The following is a 22161-nucleotide window of genomic DNA, read 5'->3' as shown; positions in this document are numbered from 1 at the left end:
TACGTGCCTGGTACTTATAACACCCATTTTCATGGTTTGTTTCAGATACTTTGGAAAAACGACAACCCCACAATCCTTGTGATGAAAGGAATGGAGGCTGTCAGCACAACTGCTCGTGGAACGGTATCAAAGTCACGTGCTCCTGTCCCGTAGGATACCGGCGTAATCAGTATAACACATGCACAGGTAAATACTCCAAGCCAAGTTTTTACCCGTGGGATAACAGTAATTGTTTCACTCGCCAGACTTTCTACTTGTCACGGTTGTAGGAATATCCTCAACAAATATTATTTGCACCCTGGATTCATTGTTTCTTTTAGCAAATTAGTAAATACGTTTCTCTTTTCTTAAAAGTTGTAACAGCGAATATTTCCTTTTGTCCGAGATATCGACAAGTGCAAAGAAGGAAACCTTATGTAGCTGCCAAAGATTATGTATCAATACCGAAGGAGGGTACCGCTGCCAATGTTCGGTAGGGTTCAAGCCGGGCTATGGTGGCAAGTCTTGCATAGGGAAGAAAAGTCAGCAATTCTCAAGCGCATACCTTTTTTCTGAAACCCGGTCTGAAAATGAGAAGTCCATCAAATCAATCGGGAAGACTTCTTTTTCACTCGCTTGTACGGCCAATCCGCATCCTATATATTGTCTGTGTTCACTGCTTAGATATCAACGAATGTGACACCAGTAATGGTGGATGCCAGGAGCGCTGCGTCAATCTGATTGGTTCATTCAGATGTAAGTGCACGACAGCGGGCTCTTCATTGGCTCCCGACGGGAAGAAATGTGTATGTAAGTATGGGAATGTGAAAGTATCATCTCAGAAGCTGGTTATGCTGCCTTCATAACGCAACGATGCTCTATTCGGGGACAATGTTTTTTGTCATTTCTGAGGAGAAAAGGAGAGTGCGCGCGTAGCCTTAATCGGCGATCATAAGGGGAGAGGGCGTTCATAAGGAGAGAAAATTTGTCCCCGAATATAGTAGGGCTCTCCGTTATATTCGCTTTTATACAAGAACGAGTAAAGTACATGAGAGTTATGTTCGTGTTGTGTCTCAGGAGTTTTGAAGCTACAACTTTACGCGGGAACCCTCCACGGGTCAGTCTTGCTCGTGCTGGTCTGGCCACTTGATGTCACATTCTCACGTGACTTCATAGCGTCACGTGACGTAATGGCGTTCTGTGATGTCAGCCTCACGTGACATGATGGTATCATGTGAGGTCACATCGTCACTTGACGTCATGGTGTTGCGTGACGTCACGGTCAGGACGCGAGGGGACATCGCGTACTGATATCGCGTCGCAGCGTCATATGACGTGACGTCTCAATTTCCCTCTAAAATTGGCGGTGAAATATCTCCGTTAAATTGCAACAGAAAGTGCTCCTCGTTAAAAAAAAAAAGTCAAGTGCACCTTTATTGCGTTTGACAGCTTCTAGGCCAAACAATTTTTTATCACAGCTCTTCAGAGAATACAAGATTGTTGTTAACAGCTTTTAGTCGGGACACAAAGATGCCTCAAATGGTGATATTACACCTAACGCCGTTTCAGTCAGAGAAAGACAATGGTAGTGCCTCGTGGGCAGTTACTCGCAGAGAATACCGCTCTTGCTTTGAGCCCTTCTGGCACTAAGTTATACAGGGTGTTTGACTTTAATTAAAACAGCTTTATTATAAAAAAAAAAAAATCCGTGAAAGATACATTAACGCGGTTTGTTCAAGTGAGTCATACGGCCAGAAGGACATAGTGGAGGGGAGTAATGCTCACGATAAATCGTATAACTGACTAGTATTCTTTAAGTGACTTTTCAATTTGTGCAAGTAAACATATGGTTCCAATTAGGGCGTCATCAAAAATAACTAAATCAGTCAATTGCAAAACGGCTTAAAGCGCGTGGGAAGCGCGGGAGTGCACCAAAGTTACCACTCGTACGACAGGCGCAGAGCTAGCAGTAGACAAAAGCGGATGATTAGATTATCATGGCCGGTGTCCGGTCCCTAGCTTTCCGGTTGTTGCAGGAGTGGTACTTTGGTGCACTCCTGCCCTTCCTACGTGCTTTAAGTCGTTCTAGAATTTAATTTCGTGGTTTTAAATGAGGCTCAGCAGGTTTTTAATTGAAATCATATGTTTATCTTAACAAATTGAAAAGTCAATCGAGAGATTTTAGTTAATTATCCAACTTATCATGAAGATTACCCACTAAAGTATGTCCTACTGGCCGTATAACTCACCTGAAGTAAACACGTTCATATAGCTTTCACAGATTTTTGAACCGAATCAGTTTAAAGAAATAGGGCAGGCACATGCGTTTAAAAAAATATTAATAATCACATGCGTCCCATACTTTGCGTTGCGAAGAGCAGCACAGACTATGGTGACCATACTCTGCACTACTCTTTGTCCGCAGAGGTGCCTTAGGTCGGTCTTGGAACGGCTACGAAGAAAAGCAATAATGCAAAGTACTACCACATTTTTCACTGATATCAGAGATAGGTTCGGATGAAATTGCCGGCCTTCTGTATTTCATTTCTTTTCCCCCAATCATATCGAACTTTAAAATAGTTGGCTTATTGTTTAAACCGTGATGTTCTTGTAATTGGCCGGAAAATAACTTTCTTGGTCTCGTCAGTACTCTTCAAAAACATTTGCTGGATTTTGACTGCCTGATGGGAGCAGATGCTGTATACGGAGAATGTATCGTAGATTATATAAAGCAGGAGTGGCTAAACCGCTGCTGGCGAGCCTCATGTGGTTCTTCGGGGGCCTATGTTTGGCTTGCTGCTCGCTCATAACCTCCCCCCTCTTCCCCCCCCCCCCCCTTTAAAAAAAATTAAAATGAAGTATAGAAAGAAAATGTACGTGCATTGGGCACATGGCTTTATGAGTTGTATTCGCCATAGCCACCAATTGAGAGGAAAAGCAATTTTAAGAAGTGCCACTTCCCCTTTTTTATTATTGCTCTTCATTTAACATGGTTCCTTGTATGACGCTTTGAATATGTCCGTCTGACCACCTCTTATCTATATACTGATAGCCATAGATCGTTCGAAAAGACAGCCTTTATTTCAGATATGTATTATTTTCGTGGTTACGTGTAATGACGAGACCCTCCGAATTACAGTTTGCGTTGCTTGTAACTGTACCTTGCTATGAGCATTCTGTTGATAGTTGTTGTGTGTTCGCGTTTTCTCAGATGCGAAGGTGACACAGAGACCCTCAAATCCCTGCAACGTTAACAACGGAGGCTGTTCCCACAACTGCACATGGAATGGTCGCAAAGTTATATGTTCTTGTCCTTCAGGATTCTATTCCTACAAAAAAATATGCTTAGGTAAGCAGAATAAACTAGAATAAAAAAAAAAGATAAGGCAGCATTGTAACACAGAATGTGTCATATGGTTGGTTTCTAACCGTTTCCGGCTCTCACTCCAGCGACGGAAAAGAATAACGCGAGCACCAGTCGTACGCTGATGCAGCTCTCGGCTCCTCACTGGATCTACACGAGTGCCAGCCGAACGTCTTGCTCGACTAGAGTGTATCCGAGTTACTCCCGCGGCTCGCATCACGTGATCGAACATAGAGTAGCGCATGCCACGCGCTGTATACTCCAGCACGGACTAAACGAGCGAGCTCCGGGATTTTGCTAAGCGCGCGCTCTCTTTGGCGCGTGGTCGGCTTGCCACAACTGGCCGAACGCAACGTATGACGTCTCAAGCGGAATTAACTCTGCCTTCATCCACGTAAATGAGAGCGATGTCATACTATCGACTTTGACGGCGGTTGTGAACGTGATGAGCCCAAGCTCGCACTGTGCATTTTTGCGCGCGCACACCATCGAACTTACCTTCGCAGCTGGTGATAAGTAGCCAGGATCACAACTGGTGACGTCACGGCGATACAAAGAGCTCAGTTGTAGAACTCCCGCAGAGGGCGCTACTCCGCTCACCCCGTCAATCGTCCGCTTGGGAGACAGGGGTGGGCAACCTACGTGTTTACGTTTCGGTGCCGAAATGGCCGATCAAAGCCAAAATTGAACAGTAGCAGGGAACGCTACCGTATACGATGCTCTTGCTACTGCGAGAAGGCGCCACCTGTTCATTGAACGAATACGTGCAGCCTTGGAGTTCGCTGAGTGGTCGCTGCGGGATACATGGCGGCGACGCGATGGCGTTTTGTTTGGTTCTTGAATACTGAGCGGTGCCAGTTTTTGTATGCAGGCTTCTATGGCAGCTTCCGCAATTTCCCAATCAGTATTATTTATGGTATACGTTGAGGCAGCCCCAGAAAGGGTGTAAGCTGGTTGACTGTTATTGCCCCCTAGAAGAGGTGAATTTACACCCTTACAGCATGCGCTGCCACTCTTTAAAAGGGTAAAACCTTCGAACCAAATGTATGCTCTGTTGCCTCTTAATGGAAGTAAAATTACGCCCTTAAAGGCTATTGCACCCCATTAGGGATAAGTTGTCCCCCAAGGAGCACAGGTGCACCCTCACATAGGGTGTAAAAATTCCTCCCAAGCGGAAAGGGTAACTTTGTTAACCTTTCGAGATGAACCCCAGGGACAAGCAAGTTACTCTAAAAGTTGCGACAACTGTAACCTTTTTTGTAAGAGTACACCTCTAATACAGCAAATGCAAAAACAGAAAACAAATATTAATTTTGACTATTTAGAAATAATATGCATGGAAATTAACGCGACCGATTAATCGACTCAAGGGTGGGGATTAATCGGGTTAAAACTTTTAATCGACGCCCAGAGCCCTAGAGGTAATCTAGAAAGGTTAAGCGAATCCTAGTCATGACGTCAAGAACAGGAACCGTACGAGGGTGCAACCCGAACATCTCTGCCCCTAGAGCGCTGTTCACGAGAAAGCCGCAGGGCGGCGCAACGCTTTCGTCTTCTCCGTTCACTTATTACGCCTCGTCACCGGAGCTCTGGTCCCAGAGTGGCCGCAAGCCGGCGCTGCGGTCGCATCTAGCTCGACACTGCATCAAATTCTATGTTACCGCTGCCTCTGCCACGACAGTGGGGGAGTGGGGAGATTTTGTGCCGGCTGATCTCCTAAAGTTCTAAAGATTTCACAATGCAGCCACCTAGGTTCTTGAACTCAGGTCCCGTCCTACCGCCAAAGAGGTAGAGGGGCCGTGACGTATCGGAGTATCATAGACACCTTCATAAGTAAACTCCTGATTAAAATATCTACAATACGTTACCGCTTGCTTTACTCTGTTTCAGACATCGATGAGTGCAAACATAAAAAGGGAGGCTGTCAGCATCAGTGCTTCAACACGCCAGGATCGCACGTGTGCATATGCTCCGAAGGATATGAGGTAGATCCCGCAGACAAAAAGAAGTGCAGAGGTAAACAGTGCGCAATAATCATATTTCTATTTTTTTTTCTCTAATGAATTTTCCATTTTACGGCCGTCTAACTTTATCCGATGACCTACACTGTTAATCAATTAGAGTGCACGGAACTTGAAGCTTAAAGCGCACTCCGCTTGTTCTCAAGATTGCCATTCTACGCAGACCTTAATCTTTATTGCACCGGCTTTTCTTTGCTTTTACCTTTCCCCTCGCTTCACAATGTTCCGCCCCGCGAATCAACGAACGGTCGTGTATAAAACATTTCTTTAAGATTTAGTTTATTTGCTGTATGCAACCGTTCTTTACATATATGTAAAGAACGGTCGCATACAGCAAATATATGTAATGAACTGTCACCACGGTCTTATAAGACCGTGGTGACAGTCCCAGTGCCTTCCAAATGCAGCATACATCATTTGTTCTAGACGTCAGAGGATGTTCGTACAACAATGGAAAGGGTCCGTGTCAGGAACAGTGTACTCCTCTGCCTGGCAAAAAACAAAAGTGTTCTTGTTCAAGCCCCGGACTCAAGCTCGCCGAAAACGGGGCGTCGTGTGTCGGTGAGCTCTAATAAATACAGCAGCCCTCGTATTAAAATCATCCTGTGGGTGTCTGAAAACTCACCTTTCTCCAGCCCTGGCATAGTTTTATAGCGTGACTAATTTTTTGTTTTCGCTCCAAATTGTAGATATTGACGAATGCAGTGATGGCAACTTCGGATGTTCCCATGTTTGTGAAAACGTTCATGGTTCTGCGTACTGCTTATGCCCGTCAGGACTGAATTTAGCCGATGATAACAAGACTTGTATTGGTTAGTATTACACACTTTCGTTTCAAAGAAAGGTTCTTACCTGTACGATGTTTTACACATTCTTTAAATGACGCTGAACTGTACACCAAATGTTTGGTCAGCTGAATGCAAAGTGTTCCCGTAGTACCCAAGTTCACTGAAGTAATAAAGAGTGATACAGTTATGCATGTTTTAGAATACAATCTGCCCGAGCAGAGTCATGGGCGACAGACAATGCTTGCTGAATCATGATAGTGGAAAGCCCGTTTTTTTTTTTTATCATAAGCTTCGTAAAGTTGGTTTTACCTCTTACATTAACAGACCTGAGGAGCAGACAATGCCTGCGTGATCGTGATAGCGAAAATCCCAGGTTTTATTTAGAATTCCTCATCAGCGCCATAAATATTGTTTTGCCTCCTGCCTTATCCAACTTACTGATGTCATAGAATGGTTGCATGATAATAATAGCGTAAACGCCAATATTTAGTTAGCACTAACCGCCAACGCCGTAAACCTTTTTGTTTGCGTTCAGATAGAGAAAATAAACAGAGAATATATTGCCGCCCCTGTCGAGGCGTCTTAATGATGTCACTGAAATTCGGAAGGGGTTAAAAACACATAATTTTAATGCAAAACCTTAACAAAATATTTCGGTAGCGTTAGTTTGAAACGGAGCCGCTTAAAAAGTGTCCAATGTGTATTCTGACAGTAACTCGTGAGGACTATCGATTCCTTACAGCTTTAAATGGGTGCTCGGGCAACGACGGCAAAGGTCCATGTCAGGAGCGTTGCACTCCTTCACCTAACAATGGCTACAGCTGCTCTTGCATAAGTCCCGGGACAGAGCTCTCGACTGACGGGGTTTCGTGCGACAGTGAGTGAAGCATGCTTCCAGATCCTTCCCCTTAAAGTCGCATTTCTGCAGCAACGGATACTCTTTGAACATGGTAACCCAGGACCCAAGGAAAAACGGGACGAACAACACAAAACTCCATGCACAGCTGAAGTTGTATTAAGCCGAATCATCCTTAAATGGGCCCACGATCGCACACCAAATAAAACAAAAATAAAGACGATCCAAGGCTTCTAAGTACCAGAAGAAGGAACAAAGCCGCCTTTTGAGGATGACTTGGCCTTTTAAAATTTCAGCTGTGTTATAGAGTGCAGCTCTTAGGCGCCCGTTTCCGAAATGTGCGGTGTCGGCGTCGGCGTAACCGCGCGTTGAATTATGGGACGTTTCTCTGCTAAATTTAGCGGAAAAAGTTTTCCGCTAAGTTAACGGGGACAATTTCCCGCTAAATTTAGTGGGAAAATTTTATCGCTAAATTTAGCCAGAAAATATTTTAGCTAGATTTAGCGGGAAAATTTTTCCGCGAAATCTAGCGGAGGAAACGTTTCTGCTAGATTTCGCGGGAAATTTTCCTGCTAAACTTAGCGGAAAAATTTATCCGCTATGTTTAACGAAAAAATTTTCTCGCTAGCTTTATCGGGCTAAGTTTTTTCGCTAAATATAGCGGGGAAAATTAGGTCACGTGACCTAAGCACCAATTCAGTTTCCCCGCTAACTTTAGCGGGGAAAATGACGCTACGGCCTCGTGTCACGTCACCCATGAACAAATTCAGCGGCAGGAGGAGAGGAGGACGCCCGAAATCAAACTTTCAGCCGTGATATTTGTAAAACTACAGATGATATTGAAAAAAAAAAAATAAAACCTGACAATTCCGGGACACAGACTGAGCTGAAAACAGTCGTAATCCCGAATGCGGTAAATAGTGACCAGAGTTGCCCTTTAAAGTGGCCCGGCCTGCAATCATATTTAAGCGTCAAACTAAATTTCAGTGCGCCAAATTTTAACCGGACGACGCGGAAACCTCCTTCACCTACGGGGGCGACCCGCGGTGCCGAAAGCGCTTGATATGTGACGTCTTTGGTCCTGGTCAGAGCCGCCAAAAACTTTGGTCCTCGTCAGAGCCGCCAAAAACTTATTTTTTGTCGAAATACAAACTATAAGTGGCGCCGAGCCGTTTCAATTATTTATAAAAGTGGGTTTTGTTCGGAGTTTTAGATCAGAAAAGGAACAAATGCAGTTTATAAAGCACGGAAACAAGAAATGACCCGTCGATATACCCGCCACCAAGCGGTGGAAAAGGCGCCGCATACTATAAAGGTATAGTGGTATCACGCACCGACGACCGGCGAGCGTAGCAAGGTCCCGGATGTACGCGGCGGCGCTGAAGTCGAGTATCCGACCGGTTCCGAGCGTTCCGAAGGCCTTCGGCGAGCAGCTCTGGTTTGCGGTTTGGCCCTTCGGCGGCATGGCAGCGCGAAGTGGCTCCCGTTCTGAACTGATTTTTACGCCGTGTTTGCTGTCGTTTGTGGCCAATGAAGTGTCATGCCGAATTAGCGTTTAATCGCGCAACAAATGCAATGCGAGCCGCCCTGCAGCTGCCCGCTTCATACAGCCTAGCCAGAACATGCTTTAGAGGCGCCCTCTCGAGCCATCGATACGGAGTGCGGCAGCCGTGAGCGCTCGCTGAGCTCACTACCCCTTCTCTAGTTCAGTGCCACTCAAGCGACCAAAGACGTCATGAAGGAGGTTTATTTGTTCATGTTTTTGACATTTTAGTTTGCCTACAACTTTTAAAATAAAGCTAAATTCAAGAAACGAAAAGTTTCATTAAGTTACTACGTTCATTGCGCTCAGATTCGGTGCAAATTAGAAACAAGTAAAAGAAGTCCTTGCAGGACCCCTTTGAGGGGAAGCGAAGTGTAGCAGGTGTTCGGAATCATTAGAAATATATGGCTGGCCAACTGGCACTTGGAAATGTAGGCTGCTCAATATAGATTCATATCGTTTTCTTCTTTTTTGCTACTGCCCCTTGACAGCAGATATCAGGAAACTGCTGGTTGTGCCATGAGTGCAACGCTCCACTCAAGAGAGAGAGGGAAACTTGTCGGTATCATTGGATAAACAGTCGCCGTGACTTCTGGCTATCTTCATTTTTATTTTCAATTCCTTTCCAGAGTTGTCTGTTGTACCCGAGGACACGTATGAGTATATCTGGCCGTCAAACTCAACTGGCTTTTCGAACAGCAGCGATGGGATTGATGATATCGAGGGTTCTGGGATGGAGGAGGAGACACCGTCCGGAAAGAAAGACGCGGATCGCGTCACGCCGGAATGTCCGATAGGATTTGCTCCAGTCAACGGCACATGCGAAGGTATTATAACCAAACTAATACGCAGTGCCAAATAGGTAATTTTAATGGAATTTAGCCAGATAAAAACTCGTACAATTCGCAGTGTAATTAAGTAATTCATTACTTATAATCAGGGGTGTGTGGAGATTGCTCAGAATGGTATAGCGCCGCGGCATTGCTAGCTTCAGCGCTGTAAAGGAAGCCAGTGTGTAGTGGTTGTCTTAAACACGTCGAAGACTATGATGATGCATCGGTATTTAATTCAAAGCACTATTTCCACAGCCCTACTTAAGTTTATTTTATTTATTGCAAAGACAATTGCATGACGTTAAAACTAAGCTCACTTTTCAATAAGCCAATCTGACCTTCCTAATAAAATAAGTCTTAGAGTGCGGAAAAACGTTTATTTGGTGTGGAAAAACAATGCAGCATGCACAGCACTTTAATGACTTAAGTCATCGAAATTAAATGGTGGTGTTTGATGAAAATTAAGAGTATTCAAATCCATTTTGGCAGGACCTATCCTTAAATTGTGTCCACATGTCAGTCGGGTATGTGAAATCTCATCTTATATGCTGCGGAGCCCTTTCTCAGGATATCCCTTCGTTTTCAAAAAGAGTATCACCAGCCGATTTTTGGACAAAAATTGTTCTAGCCAGGAGTTTGTGTTCCTTCTAGGAATAAGTATTAAGAGTCGTTCCTCTTCGTTTCAGCATTGGTGTGAAAAAAAAAAAAACGGATGCCGCTTAATGGTCGACTTCGTAGCAACTCCACATTTCTTAACGTTTATGATAAACTTGAATATAAAGCTATTTTCATACCAGTGCCTTAAAAAAAATTAAAATTAAGACGACAGCAGAAGCATCCTACAACGCTTCACCCTCATATATTCACCAGTGTCGAACATTCATTGACGTGTTTCAAGCTTCTGCCTTCTTGCGTTGCGAACATCACAGATATCAACGAATGCTCCTCCGGGACCAGCAACTTGTGTGCCCACATCTGCAACAACACCATTGGAAGTTTTCGCTGTAGCTGCAGGGAAGGATACACGTTGAGCGAGACTGGGACCGGCTGTGAAGGCAAGTAAATAGCACAGTTGTTCATCACTTTTGAAAGTTTACAAGTTCCAAATCATTTCTAGGACTCCCTTTCGCCACCTTAAAATGGTGGCATTGCGACGACCTTCTGCTGTCTTTTGACATCAGTACCGTATTCAAGCTACTTCATTCATTGCACCTTAAAACAAAGCACTGGCCCGAAATATAGAAATATATTTTACATTATAGTATCAATATCTATGTTTTGAAGTTTTTTACGCTATTTTTAAATCATCGTGCGTTTGTTCTTTGCACATGGCAAGTTTCCATGAAACCGAGCATCCACGTATGCTGCGATCGACTGTCTTTGACCGGTTAGGACCAAGGGAACATTTATAATGTGTTCTCGGCACCTATTGTGAACCAGAACACAAATTAGTTGTTAGGAGACTCTAAAATATACTGCAGTAAACAATGGTACTCGATGTCGCCGTCATTCTAACCATATTCGCTTGCCTCTACTTATATAATATCAAGTAAACTTATTGAAAATGAGATTCGGATTGCGAGAGCCGATCTTTGTTTCATTTCAAATTTTAAGTTTTTTTTTTTCTTTGCTTTTATATAAGACATCGACGAGTGCTCCTCGCATTCGACTCATCCCTGCTCGAACATCTGCGAAAATACCCAAGGTAGCTACTACTGCGCATGCTTCCAAGGATACAAACTGGACGGAACTAAAAGAAATTGCGTAGGTGAGTTGAATTTTCTCCAAAGTTCTAGGAAACACCACAGCTATCCCGAACGTGCACTCACAAATATGTCTGAATTTTTTGCGCAGACCGAAATATTCCTATCGAAACTCGGTGGTATAAAATACCACCAAAATTTTGAGTACACATCTCGGTCTTCCGCGATAAAGTGTAAGGGTAAACTACGACAGCAATCCCTCAATGTCGTCCTCTCGCTAAATACCGCTACATACATTTGCATTTGCCTATGCACGAGTGTGTTTTGATTTCTTCAAACCGCTTAACAGACTAGCACAGTGGCACCATCTATCGAGTGGCCGTAGAACAATTCTGTCTTGAGTGCATATGTTTGTTTGTTTTTTTTTTGTTTTTTTTTGTGCGTATTTTTTACTGTGGGCCTGACATAATTCTTACAATATTATAAGCGATTATTTCAAGCAGAGTGCGTAAAGTTGATCTCGGCGGTTACGAGAGACCGTGACACATTCGGCACAGTCAAACCTGTGTCAAAGAAAATACATCGAGAAAGAGATAACGAAAGACTTGTTTTTGTCTCCCGTAATGCACAGATATTGACGAGTGCTCGACGGGCCGGCATGGCTGCTGGGATGTATGCGAAAACTTTGCCGGAAGTTACAGGTGCAAGTGCCATCCAGGACGGATTTCGCTTGGTGGAGGGCGTTGTCAAGGTATCATCCATTTCATGCGCAATTAAACTCAGACGGTTTGTGTTCATTGGGGACGCAGATGTGTTTCTAAGATATCTGTCCCGCTTTGAAAGAACATAATTTGAGATTAAGTAGATACGAAACCTTTCACATCCATAGTCACAGGGTCTACCGCAAAAACTGTAGGCATATTACTCGTATTTTATGCAGGCCTGTAAGCCTGCATATAGTAAATAAAAGATAGTTTGCCAACTTTTTTTAAAGCCGCTATTACGTTACAAAGGAACAAAATGATACCTGAGACATTGGTAGATTGCGTTAGTTTAAACGCGAAAGCACTAATTATCCCATGGAGCGAAGCCAGCGGTGTCTGTAACCGCGAAAAACGAGCCATAAACTCCCATTTTCCCATTGGCTGAGCGAAACGGACCCTAAAATCCCATTGGCTGCGACGCGTCATAGTACCAAGGAACGCCACCCCACAGAAAAGCCCTCTCCTGGCGCTGCGGCTCGCGCGCCGGTAAAAGAGAGGGTGTCACGCGTGGCAGGAGGGGAAGGGGTAGCGGGAAATTCCCTCTCCCTCTTCCTGTGCACTACTGTATCACGAGTTCTACAGCGCTGCTTGTGGAGCACTTACAATCAGAGTTGTACGCAGCTCTTACAAGCACGCAGCAACATGCTTGTAGAAATACTTTCGCACTCCTACATGTAACCGGTCTTAAGTGTCATCCTCTAATTTTTATACCTGCATTTGGACGAAGTTGCATTGCAGAAGAAAGACTGTAGTTGAAACAATTTCTTGAATTATTAGAGAAACAAACATTTATAGACATTGCTCGAGGTGTCACGTGTTCCACAGCGCTGCTTGTGGATCACTATCAGAGCTCTACGCAGCTCTTACAAGCACGCAGCAAAATGCTTGTAGGAATACTTTCGCACTTTTACATGTAAGCAGCCTTAAGTGTCATCCTCTAATTTTTATACCTACATTTGGACGAAGTTGCATTGCAGAAGAAAAACTGTAGTTGAAACATTTTCTTGAATTATTCGAGAAGCAAACATTTACAGACATTGCTCGAGGTAAATCATGATTAATGTGCTGAACCTGAAGGCGAGATTATATTGGTTTTCCTTAAATATTTTAGTTTTTTTTAATGGAAAGTAATGCAACAGTGGGAGGTACTAAAAAATGTGCAACGGTTCTGTCACGAATGTGCAATCTAGGTTGTTTTTTTCCTAAAACTTGCCTAAACTATTTGTTTAAAAAATTAATTGGTCTCAGTGATTATGCCGTCATTTATTAACACCAATACCTCTACGTTTCGGTACTCATCTTGGCATCGTCCAGAGTACGTCACGGTAACTAAGAAAACCCGATTTTTCCTCGCTTTTTCTCCACACCGTTAGCAATGGGCAACGATCGCGTAACTAGAATAGAAATTTAATCCCGGTACTTTGTGCAGTTAGATTTATAGAACACGTTCGTGAGCACCAGCTCAACTCGCACCTACCTAGATTTACATAATGTCCCTGCTTTTAAACCCTAACGCAGCAGAGACGTCTTAGTAACCCACTCCCCTCTGCAATGCCCTCGGGCCTTGCGGGTAGTGAAATAAATAAATCACTCACGGTTTCTGACTTCGGTCATATTCGGAGTCAAAAACGGCGTGCTATATGCATCTCCATGTTCAATTCTTCCTCTTTCTTCGAAGACTGTCAAAAAAACACGTTCAAGGATCCAAAGGGAGAGGCTTGCGTACGATGCCCACCCAATACCCACACGATTGCTTCAAGAGCCGCGTCTGTCGACGACTGCGTGTGCGACAGCGGCTTCCGGAAATCATCGAACAGTGGACAAGGCTGCGAAGGTAACCTACTTCGCCTCGTTTTCTGTTCAGCAATGCACATCACTATAATTAGTTTCCCCGTAGCTCGGTAAAAACCGAACGTTACGGCCCTCTCAAGCCAATCAGGGCGACGGAAGCAAAGCACGTGACATCATTTCCCTTAGGTATAGGGAGAGAGCGCAACCCGTGCAGTCGGATAATAAGGGAAGCGGGAACTCTTCCCTTATACCCTTATACCCGGGTCTCAAAACACGCAGCCCACGTGCATCCGGTGGCTGTGAGCTCCGTTTCTATGCCTTGAGCACTACATTCGTCAAAAATAAGCTTAATATCGTGAATTCATTTTTGCATGGAATAAAGCTCTGCTCATACAACGTGTTCAGACATTTTGCTTTTTTTTTTTTTTTAGCTGAGTACTAGTGCTTTGTCTAAATATTTTATTATCAGCCCTTTTTCATATAAACCAACCGGCACAGCAATACAACGACTTGTCGTTGATGTTGACGTTTATTACGTGCCCAAAAACACCTTAAAGCTTTACACATTGGTGCATAACAAATGTCACTTCCACGCATAAAAAATATTTAAAAAAAATACATGCAACGATGTCAAGCACGTAAAAGCCCATCGGAGGGCCTAAGTCGTACTAAATCATATTACAGGTACATTCCACCGTTCAGGGGTAAAATAAAACATGCAAAAAAAAATCGTGCTGAAAATGGCTGTTTCTAAAGGCCTGATTTCGATATAAGGGTGATCCCTTTAATATCTTCTCGGGATAAAACGTTACGCAATGTCGCGCGAATGTAGCTGGGATACGTAGTTGCATGCTGCCCAAAATATCCGGTACAGCAGTATGACCTTGGATGAGTTTATGTATCAACACTACATCTCGGCGATTTCTGCGGCAACCTAAGGTGCTGGGGCTCAAATTCCTAGCAAGACAATGGTATTCGAAGTTTTAGCCTCCTCGGAAAATGCCTGTCATAGACTATGCAAACTAAACGGATTTGTACCGCTTCAGTACGCTTACATTCACTTTCCAGTAAGTTGTTCCACACGGCAGAAGCCAATTCAAGATGGGGCCCAACCAATGGCCAAAATAGACGTGACATAGCATCGGGTGCTTCCAAGTGCCGAGTCATACGCGCAATCGTGTGACGCAATTTAAAACGTACAACAAATATGTGTGTCACGAGATTTGAACATGAGTTAGCAATCGACTAACTCACCAAGGTCCCTGATCACATCAGCTCGAGCACCATTACTGTTTTCCAACCTGTACTTAAAATGTAAGGGATATCTACGCCTTGAAAGCAAGATAACGTCAGTGTTGTTCGCGTTCAGAGGCAGTCGGTTCTTCGAGCACCACTTTGAATCATTCAAAATTTGAGACTGCAGCGCTTCGTAGTCTGTTTCGGAAAAAATATGACAGAAGAACTTTATGTCATCAGCAAAATACGAACACCTTAGTAAATGTTATACAGTTTCAAACTTAATTTATACATATGAGGAACAACAACGGACCCAATACTAAGCTACAAGCGCGAGCTTTTTGCTCAACCTCGGCTGCACGAAGTCTCGCTCAGCAGCAGCATCTGCTAACGGTAAAGCTTTGCGCTCGGGCTTCTTGCTCTCAAACAATACCTTTAAAATACAAGTATTTTATTACAATGCTGCAAAACAAAATTGTCAAGAAAGCAAAAACTGCCGTATGAAGATTTTTTTTTTATGCCTGTTGAGCTATAGTAATTTGTACGACAGGGCAAGGACCAGTGCGCTTGCTCTCCTCCTATTAAAAACTGCCAGTGCTGTAATGTGGTGTTTTTTTTTATATTCTTACAACATCAAGTGCTCAAATGAAAGTTAAAGATGTTAAAACGCTGAGCTTACGAAAAGCAGAGAGCGCAAAGTTCCTTCCCTAGAAAATTTTTGGGATGTCTCTAGGAAGTCGGCTTCTTTCCAACGTGAAACATTAACTGCTGTGGGGAATCTTGCCCACATACTCGAAAGAGTTTGAGACCCCTGCCCTAGAACACTAACCTGGCACTCAAAATTCGTACAACATCGGCCTTCCTCGTCGTCCTGCCAGTGGCTTTGATAGCACTGCGCGCATCTACTAAGATAGAGTATAGTCACGTGACTTCCTTTCACACGCTGATTGGCTGACTGAGACCGTGACCTTTGCCGTATGCCATGTTACGTACGGCGAGCCGGATTCTAGTCATAATGGACCTCCATTATCGATTGGCAGCCAGGTAGGTCACTTCCTCGATTTTCGGTTCGTACAGTCACCGCCTGGTGCCGTCGGTATGTGGAAAAGGTCCATTATTCATAGTAACCGCTAGGCATATGCGCAATTCGCCAGGGAATTCTTCAGGGACTAGTCATTTACTACCTCGTTATTTAGTGTACGATTCTGACTTTTGTGATCAGCTGTCGTTTGTTCACCTTGTTGTGCGTTAGTACAGCTACAAAAGTAGTTGGTATTACAATCGCTAGACAAAAAGTTTAAACTACTCGCTAGATGGCGCAACTCGGCGCCCGAATCAAAGGCTAAAGTGATATTCATTCATTCATTCATTTAAGCACAAATGCTGGAAGGTGGTGCCTTGTTCGTCTCGGAGTTTCTTCTTTTCTTTTTTGTGTGTATTTTTTTTTTTTTTTTGTTGCAATTGCAGTTTTTTTTTTTTTTTTTTTTTTTAAGCGACACATTTTAAAGCCTTATTCGCCCACAGATATAAACGAGTGCGATGAAAAAATCCTCAACTGTTCCCACGAGTGCGTGAACACAAAAGGAAGTGCGTACTGTGGTTGTCCCTTCGGCCTAAAGTTGTCAGATGATGGCTTCACATGCCGAGGTAAGTACGAAGAAAAAAACTCTGCTCAATATGTTATGGTGTGTCGGAACAGGTGCGGTGCGGTGTATTCATCTGGCTGCGGTAAATTACATAAAAATATATAATCTTCGTTAACGCTTTTACTTGCATCCATACACTGTGAATCTACTGTTCACTGTGAATTATTACGAAAAACTATTCTCTCTATGATAACCTGTTTCTTTCATATCTATTTAAGTCTATACTACGGTGTCTTAGGAAGTGCTCCCTTTTCAGTGTATCTTAAGGACAGCGCAAAATCCAAACCTTTTTATATTTTACTGTAGCTTGTTATCAATACTGTAGAAAGTACAACACAAAACTTAGGTCAGTCAGCAGCCCTGCTTACGCACTTTTTGTACTAGCAATTTCTTATGATCCATGACTGTCTGTACTTGGTCTGAAAGAAACAGAGCTCGCTTTTGGTTGGGGCTGTTAACTGCGTTAACAAAAAGTGAAAGCCGTTTACAAATCCCTGTAACGCCGAATTGGAGCGCAGCTCTTGAGGAGGAGGAGTGAAGGGTACTGAGGGGAGGGTAGACCCCTCCCCCTTCTACTCCTCCTCCCCTCATTCTTTAATATGCTCCGGGGGGGGGTCACGTGACCTCGGGGGGGGGGGGGGGGGTCACGTGACTTCGGGGAGGGGGTCACGTGACCTCGGGGAGGCGTGACCTGGGGGTCACCTCAAGGTCACGTGACCCCCACGTGACCTTGGGGGTCACGTGACCTGGAGGGGTCACACGTCTGGTTTCTTGGGTCTCATTCTTTCTGTCCTCTTAAATCTTAAATATTTACCTAAGTTCGTACTAAGCGTAGCCGAACCAGTTTCATCCAAGGAGCCCTTTTAAAAAATGTGCGCCCTCAATTAGCTGCGGCGTCGATTCTGTGAGGCCGCCTTATTTCGGTCATTCACTTTTAGCATGCATGGGACAAGAGGGCCGGTTCAGCGCAAGGCGTAAATTCGGATCCAATCACGCATTTCACGTAGGGAGCGATGCCAATGGATGGAGGGATGGATGTTAATGGCTGTACCCTTTTTAACGGGCGGTAGCTTGCGCCACCTAGCCTAAGTCTTAAAGGACCCCAAAACACGGTGGCCACCAGTGTTGCTTGATGTACCTTTGGAAAAGGTCGATTTACCATATGCTCGACTGTGAATTCATCACTCAAACCCACTTGCTGACTGCAGACGTCGACGAATGCACCGAGACGCCGCATGTATGCAACCAGATCTGCTCGAATACGATCGGAAGCTACGATTGTTTTTGCAAAGCCGGGTACACTCTCTCCCTCCATGACAACTTCACGTGCGAAGGTAAAAACTAAAAAGAGTTTTTATTTATTTTAAAGAAACATTTATGGGTGTGTTCTTGACATTCTTTTCTCAAATTGTAATTAAAAACAAAATTTAACGTCACTCTTGGCTCTGGAGTCCGAACGTGACATCATGGTTGACGTCCCGTGCCACAGTCACGTGACCTGACGCCTCATAACTCCTTTAAACGAAGAACTCGTTCAAGCGAAATAGTCGCGAGCTTGAGTATTTTCTTATAATAAATACTGTTTCTTACCTCACCTGCCACAATTTGTCGCCTTGAACGTTATGGTATACTATCTACTAAAAAAGGTGCCGACCATAATTCGTAAATTGTATTCCATTCCGGAGTACCCTTGACGTATTCTTCCAAATACGAATCAGTGCTCTTGCCTAAATCGTTTAGTGAATTTGTGATTGATTTTTGTTTTACACTTTTTTTCCCAATCGTGGGATGCACATGGGTGACTTTTTTTATTTTACTTGTTCTCATCTCTTGTGTCCATTATTTGTGTCGTTTCTAGAGCTACACTTGATTTTATTTGGAACCTATTTTTTTTCATTTGCTGTAGCAGGCACCATACTTATGAAATTTGATTTATGCCCAAATGGATCTTTTCTTTTCAGATGTGAATGAGTGCACTCAAGGTACCCACAATTGCAGTCATATCTGCACCAACTACGATGGTGGTTATTACTGCGAATGTCCACTGGGATACGAAATGACCGGGGACCAGAGATCATGCGCAGGTGCGTGAAGCGAAATATGCAAGCTCATTCGAGCAGATAGATGTCTCCTGGCGTTCACTATTCTGAAGAACCACATCGCTCAGAGATCGGAGCACAGAAGCGTTGTAGCGTTCAGCCATTTCTTTTTTTTTTTTTTTTTTTCGGGTGTTACCGCAGGGGTATGCAGCGGATCATTTGTGTGCAGGAATGCTCCAAATTTTGGGTGATGTCTTAATAAATGTAGTAAAAAATAAGGCTTGACGTAAGAAGAGAAACTGTTTAATCAAACGTTTTGCTTGACATACGGGAGGTATCGTCAGCAAAACAAAGAACAATTGTGTCCCGTGTAGCATATCGGAGAAACATCTGACGTGTCACAAGCTTGGCAATCCTAGGGACCTAGCGTGAACCGAATGCGACTTTGCTACGAGGCTTTAATTAGTGCCAAAGAACTGTTATTCAGCGTTTTTATTTATCTTCTCTGGCTCACCACATAATTGCCAAAGTGCCAGACTTGAGCCAAAGATGACACTAATGAATCGAAGAACCAGCAGTCAAGCCTAAACCTGGCACTTGTTTGGAAATTTAAGACACAAAGTTGGCCACATGAAAACCGAACAACCAGCAGTGAAGCATAACTTTGGCACTTATTTGGCGAATTTGGGCCGAGACATTCGGAGCCTGGCCAAAGAAGGTCACGTTTGGCTCTTTTTTTCCTCGGAACAATTCTCAGATTCGCAAATTCTCAGACAAAAGCCAAAATGTCGTACCAAAGGACTGTGCTTTTTCGTTACTATGAAAGCAAAGGTCGATTTGTTACTGTTCCCTATTCGATCTCTCAAAGTATACGATCACTGATTTCCATTTGCGCGTATAAAAGACTAGAGCATGACGAAGGCTGCAATTTAGGATCATGCACGAAAGCAATGAGACTACGAGACAAACTATGGTTGCGGCTAGTAAGCATACCGCACACCAACCCAGCAACTCCTAAATTCACAAAAGCAAGAAAACAAATTGACTGGTGGTTTTATTAGTTGCACTTAAGTTTATACGATAAATCGGTTCTCGTGTTACTCATTAGCTAGGGCACCCTCACATTCTAATCGTAATGGTAAACCTTTCGGGAAACCTCAGATTGATATGCGACGTTTCGTTAAGAATCTATCTCCTTCTCCGGGGAATGACACGTCTACGACATCACCTTTGTATCCGGAAAGCGCAGCGTATAGGCCTTGTTTCTTTCCGATTCTTTCGCTGCCAATCTGAAACTCCCTGAGTTTTCTTGTCGACCCGTTTCTACCAGATTATGTAGAACACTTCAGTCACTGACAGGTGAAAAAACGGAAGGCGTGACTTGTGAGTTTGCGGCTACACTGCTTGTTTTGTGATTCGTTCTATCATGCTCTGATTGGGCTAATGCCGCCGTTTTATTGACTCCGGAGCAATGATAAGGTGTTCGGGGCTCACCACGCTCTGCTGAGCTTTTTTTAAAGTTATCAGTGACTAAGGCTTTTTTTTTAAGACGCCATGGCCTACTACATTGCCCGTGCGACTACAGAAAGTTTTGCTCGGTTCGGTCTCGATGCATTACAGAGGTGACGTGCCCCATGTTTCTGGGTGTCCCGGACGCCAACGTGAGCTGCACCCCCGACGCGTCGAGCGGTTTCGCCAAAGCGCGCACGACGTGTGCCTTCAAGTGCATGAACGGCTTCCAGCTGGACGGTCCTAAGACCACCAACTGCTCCGAGAATGGAACCTGGACCAACGAGCCGCCATCTTGCAAACGTGAGGACTCTGGCAGAATTCTTTGTTTATTTTTTTTAAAGAACACCCTAATTCAAACGTTAATTTTAACTTAAATACCTTTATATATCTTTTCACTGCGGGGATAACGGTAGTGATGAACAACTCACCGACTTTCTTTTCTCCAAAAATATGGCTTTTGAATGTTTCAGTAAATACTTGCCACACAATTTTTTTTTTTTATGTATCACGACCGTTTTTTTTTGTGAAATCGCAGACATGAACTACTAGATGTGGTAGTATATTTATTAATACTTGGTTTTTCTTCCGAACTGTTACCATAGTCTGTTTCAGGGGCACCATGACAGAACAGCACACGACAAAACAGCACGCAACAAAACAGCACGGTCAAAACAGCACGCGTTAAAACAGCACAGCGTCAAAACAGCACGGCGACAAAACAGCACGCGTCAAAATAGCACGCGACAAAACAGCACAGCCTCAAAACGGCACAGCAACAGAAGAGCGCATGCCAAAAAAGCACGGCGTCAAAACAGCACAGCGACCAAAACGCTCAGTGTCAAAACAGGATAGGGATAATATAGCTAGGGTTCGGGGTCTTCGGTTTCTATTATTTCGAAATTCGGCGGACTTTTTTCTGTTTTTATTCCAAACAGACGTTTTCGGTTTATTGCGGTGAATTTTTGTAGACTCATAAACTTCTCAGTTCTTTTCGGTTTATTGAAGAAAATCAGTATACTGGCGACAATTCAATATTTAAAAGCGTTTCTTTAAAATTATAGTAAATAAACTATGTATTGGTTTTGTTATTTGTTGCTGTCTGTGGCAGCAGACGTGACCTGTTCTGCAAGACGCACTTGCGCCCTGTCGTGATTTGACATTATCGTCGTATGCTCGTATTTGTATAAAATACGAACATGAGCTTCACTACCACTTCGAACGGAGAGGCAAATATCAAAATGCAGAAATTTGCAAGCATTATACTCAGCGCGTTTTCCCCAATTTTCACGACTGGCAGAGGTGGTAAATTTGCGCCGACCACAGAAACGACAATAAAACATTCGGGTTTATGCCCTCCTCCAGTAGACGGAAGCTAGGGGTGTTATAAAATGTGCGGCAATTACGGATGCCCTTGATTTTCATTGTTCAGTTCACCAAAAAACTCTCTTTTTTTTGAACAAAGAATTCGGCACACAAAACTCAGGTGAAAGACCTAGATTTCGTCCTGAAGACCGCTGCACCTCCAGAGCTTTTGTTGAAAGTTGAACTGATCTGGGAGACAAGCTGAAAGCTGCGAAAGGAAGTGGTCATACGGTCATTAATAAGTCACATCCTCACCACCCACCCCTCCGTACGCCCTAGAAAATAATGACCTTTTTCAGTTAAAACCGAATTTGGAAAAAAATAATTCGGCGTACCATTACCGGTTTTATTCGGTTTTAGCCGAAAACGCTGAACCCTAAATATAGCGCATGGAGTTAAAAAATGCATGTCTCAAAGTAGGTACTGTAATGGAATGAAGGGTTTAGGCCGATTCGTCGAAAGCCAACATGTCGGCGATCAATTTCTCGAATCCGTTCTGTTGGGAGCAAGGTCGGTGTGGGGACTATACTCGATGGGGACACGAAGGCTCCCCCCCCCCCCCCCCCCCCCCCCCCCCCGGGCAAGTACCGAAGCCTCCGCTGGTTAGTATTCTGGCTATTTCTCGAGCAGTTCTGCTCATTTTGGCGCGCAAGATTGCTGGTGCTGTCGTCTACAGTAAATGAATCTTTTGGACGGCAATGCGCTGTCGATAAATAAAAAAAAA

At 43.9% G+C, this 22161-nt stretch overlaps 2 protein-coding genes across 2 annotated transcripts in view; both read left to right on the top strand.

Moving 5' to 3' along the window:
* Nucleotides 1–11864, top strand: part of LOC8029548 (fibrillin-3) — a 33514-nt gene extending 21650 nt beyond the window's left edge. The window contains exons 9-19 of the mRNA XM_040217687.2: nt 46–186; nt 664–789; nt 3191–3328; nt 5234–5359; nt 5791–5925; nt 6054–6176; nt 6895–7029; nt 9181–9378; nt 10314–10439; nt 11027–11152; nt 11719–11864. Of these exons, the coding sequence (XP_040073621.1) occupies nt 46–186; nt 664–789; nt 3191–3328; nt 5234–5359; nt 5791–5925; nt 6054–6176; nt 6895–7029; nt 9181–9378; nt 10314–10439; nt 11027–11152; nt 11719–11864 (1520 nt within the window). The remainder of the gene's footprint in view (nt 1–45; nt 187–663; nt 790–3190; nt 3329–5233; nt 5360–5790; nt 5926–6053; nt 6177–6894; nt 7030–9180; nt 9379–10313; nt 10440–11026; nt 11153–11718) is intronic.
* A 1637-nt stretch (nt 11865–13501) lies between these two features.
* The window catches only part of LOC120846062 (sushi, von Willebrand factor type A, EGF and pentraxin domain-containing protein 1), a 35144-nt gene continuing 26484 nt past the window's right edge, over nt 13502–22161 (top strand). Inside the window, exons 1-5 of the mRNA XM_040503578.1 lie at nt 13502–13685; nt 16403–16525; nt 17733–17858; nt 18486–18608; nt 20184–20375. Of these exons, the coding sequence (XP_040359512.1) occupies nt 13502–13685; nt 16403–16525; nt 17733–17858; nt 18486–18608; nt 20184–20375 (748 nt within the window). The remainder of the gene's footprint in view (nt 13686–16402; nt 16526–17732; nt 17859–18485; nt 18609–20183; nt 20376–22161) is intronic.

This window comes from Ixodes scapularis, unplaced genomic scaffold (genome assembly GCF_016920785.2).
Source record: "Ixodes scapularis isolate PalLabHiFi unplaced genomic scaffold, ASM1692078v2 PGA_scaffold13__105_contigs__length_92229423, whole genome shotgun sequence".
Classification (NCBI taxonomy): Eukaryota; Metazoa; Arthropoda; class Arachnida; order Ixodida; family Ixodidae; genus Ixodes; species Ixodes scapularis.
Note: the sequence above shows the minus strand (reverse complement) of the source record. Positions and strands in the feature narration are given on the sequence as shown.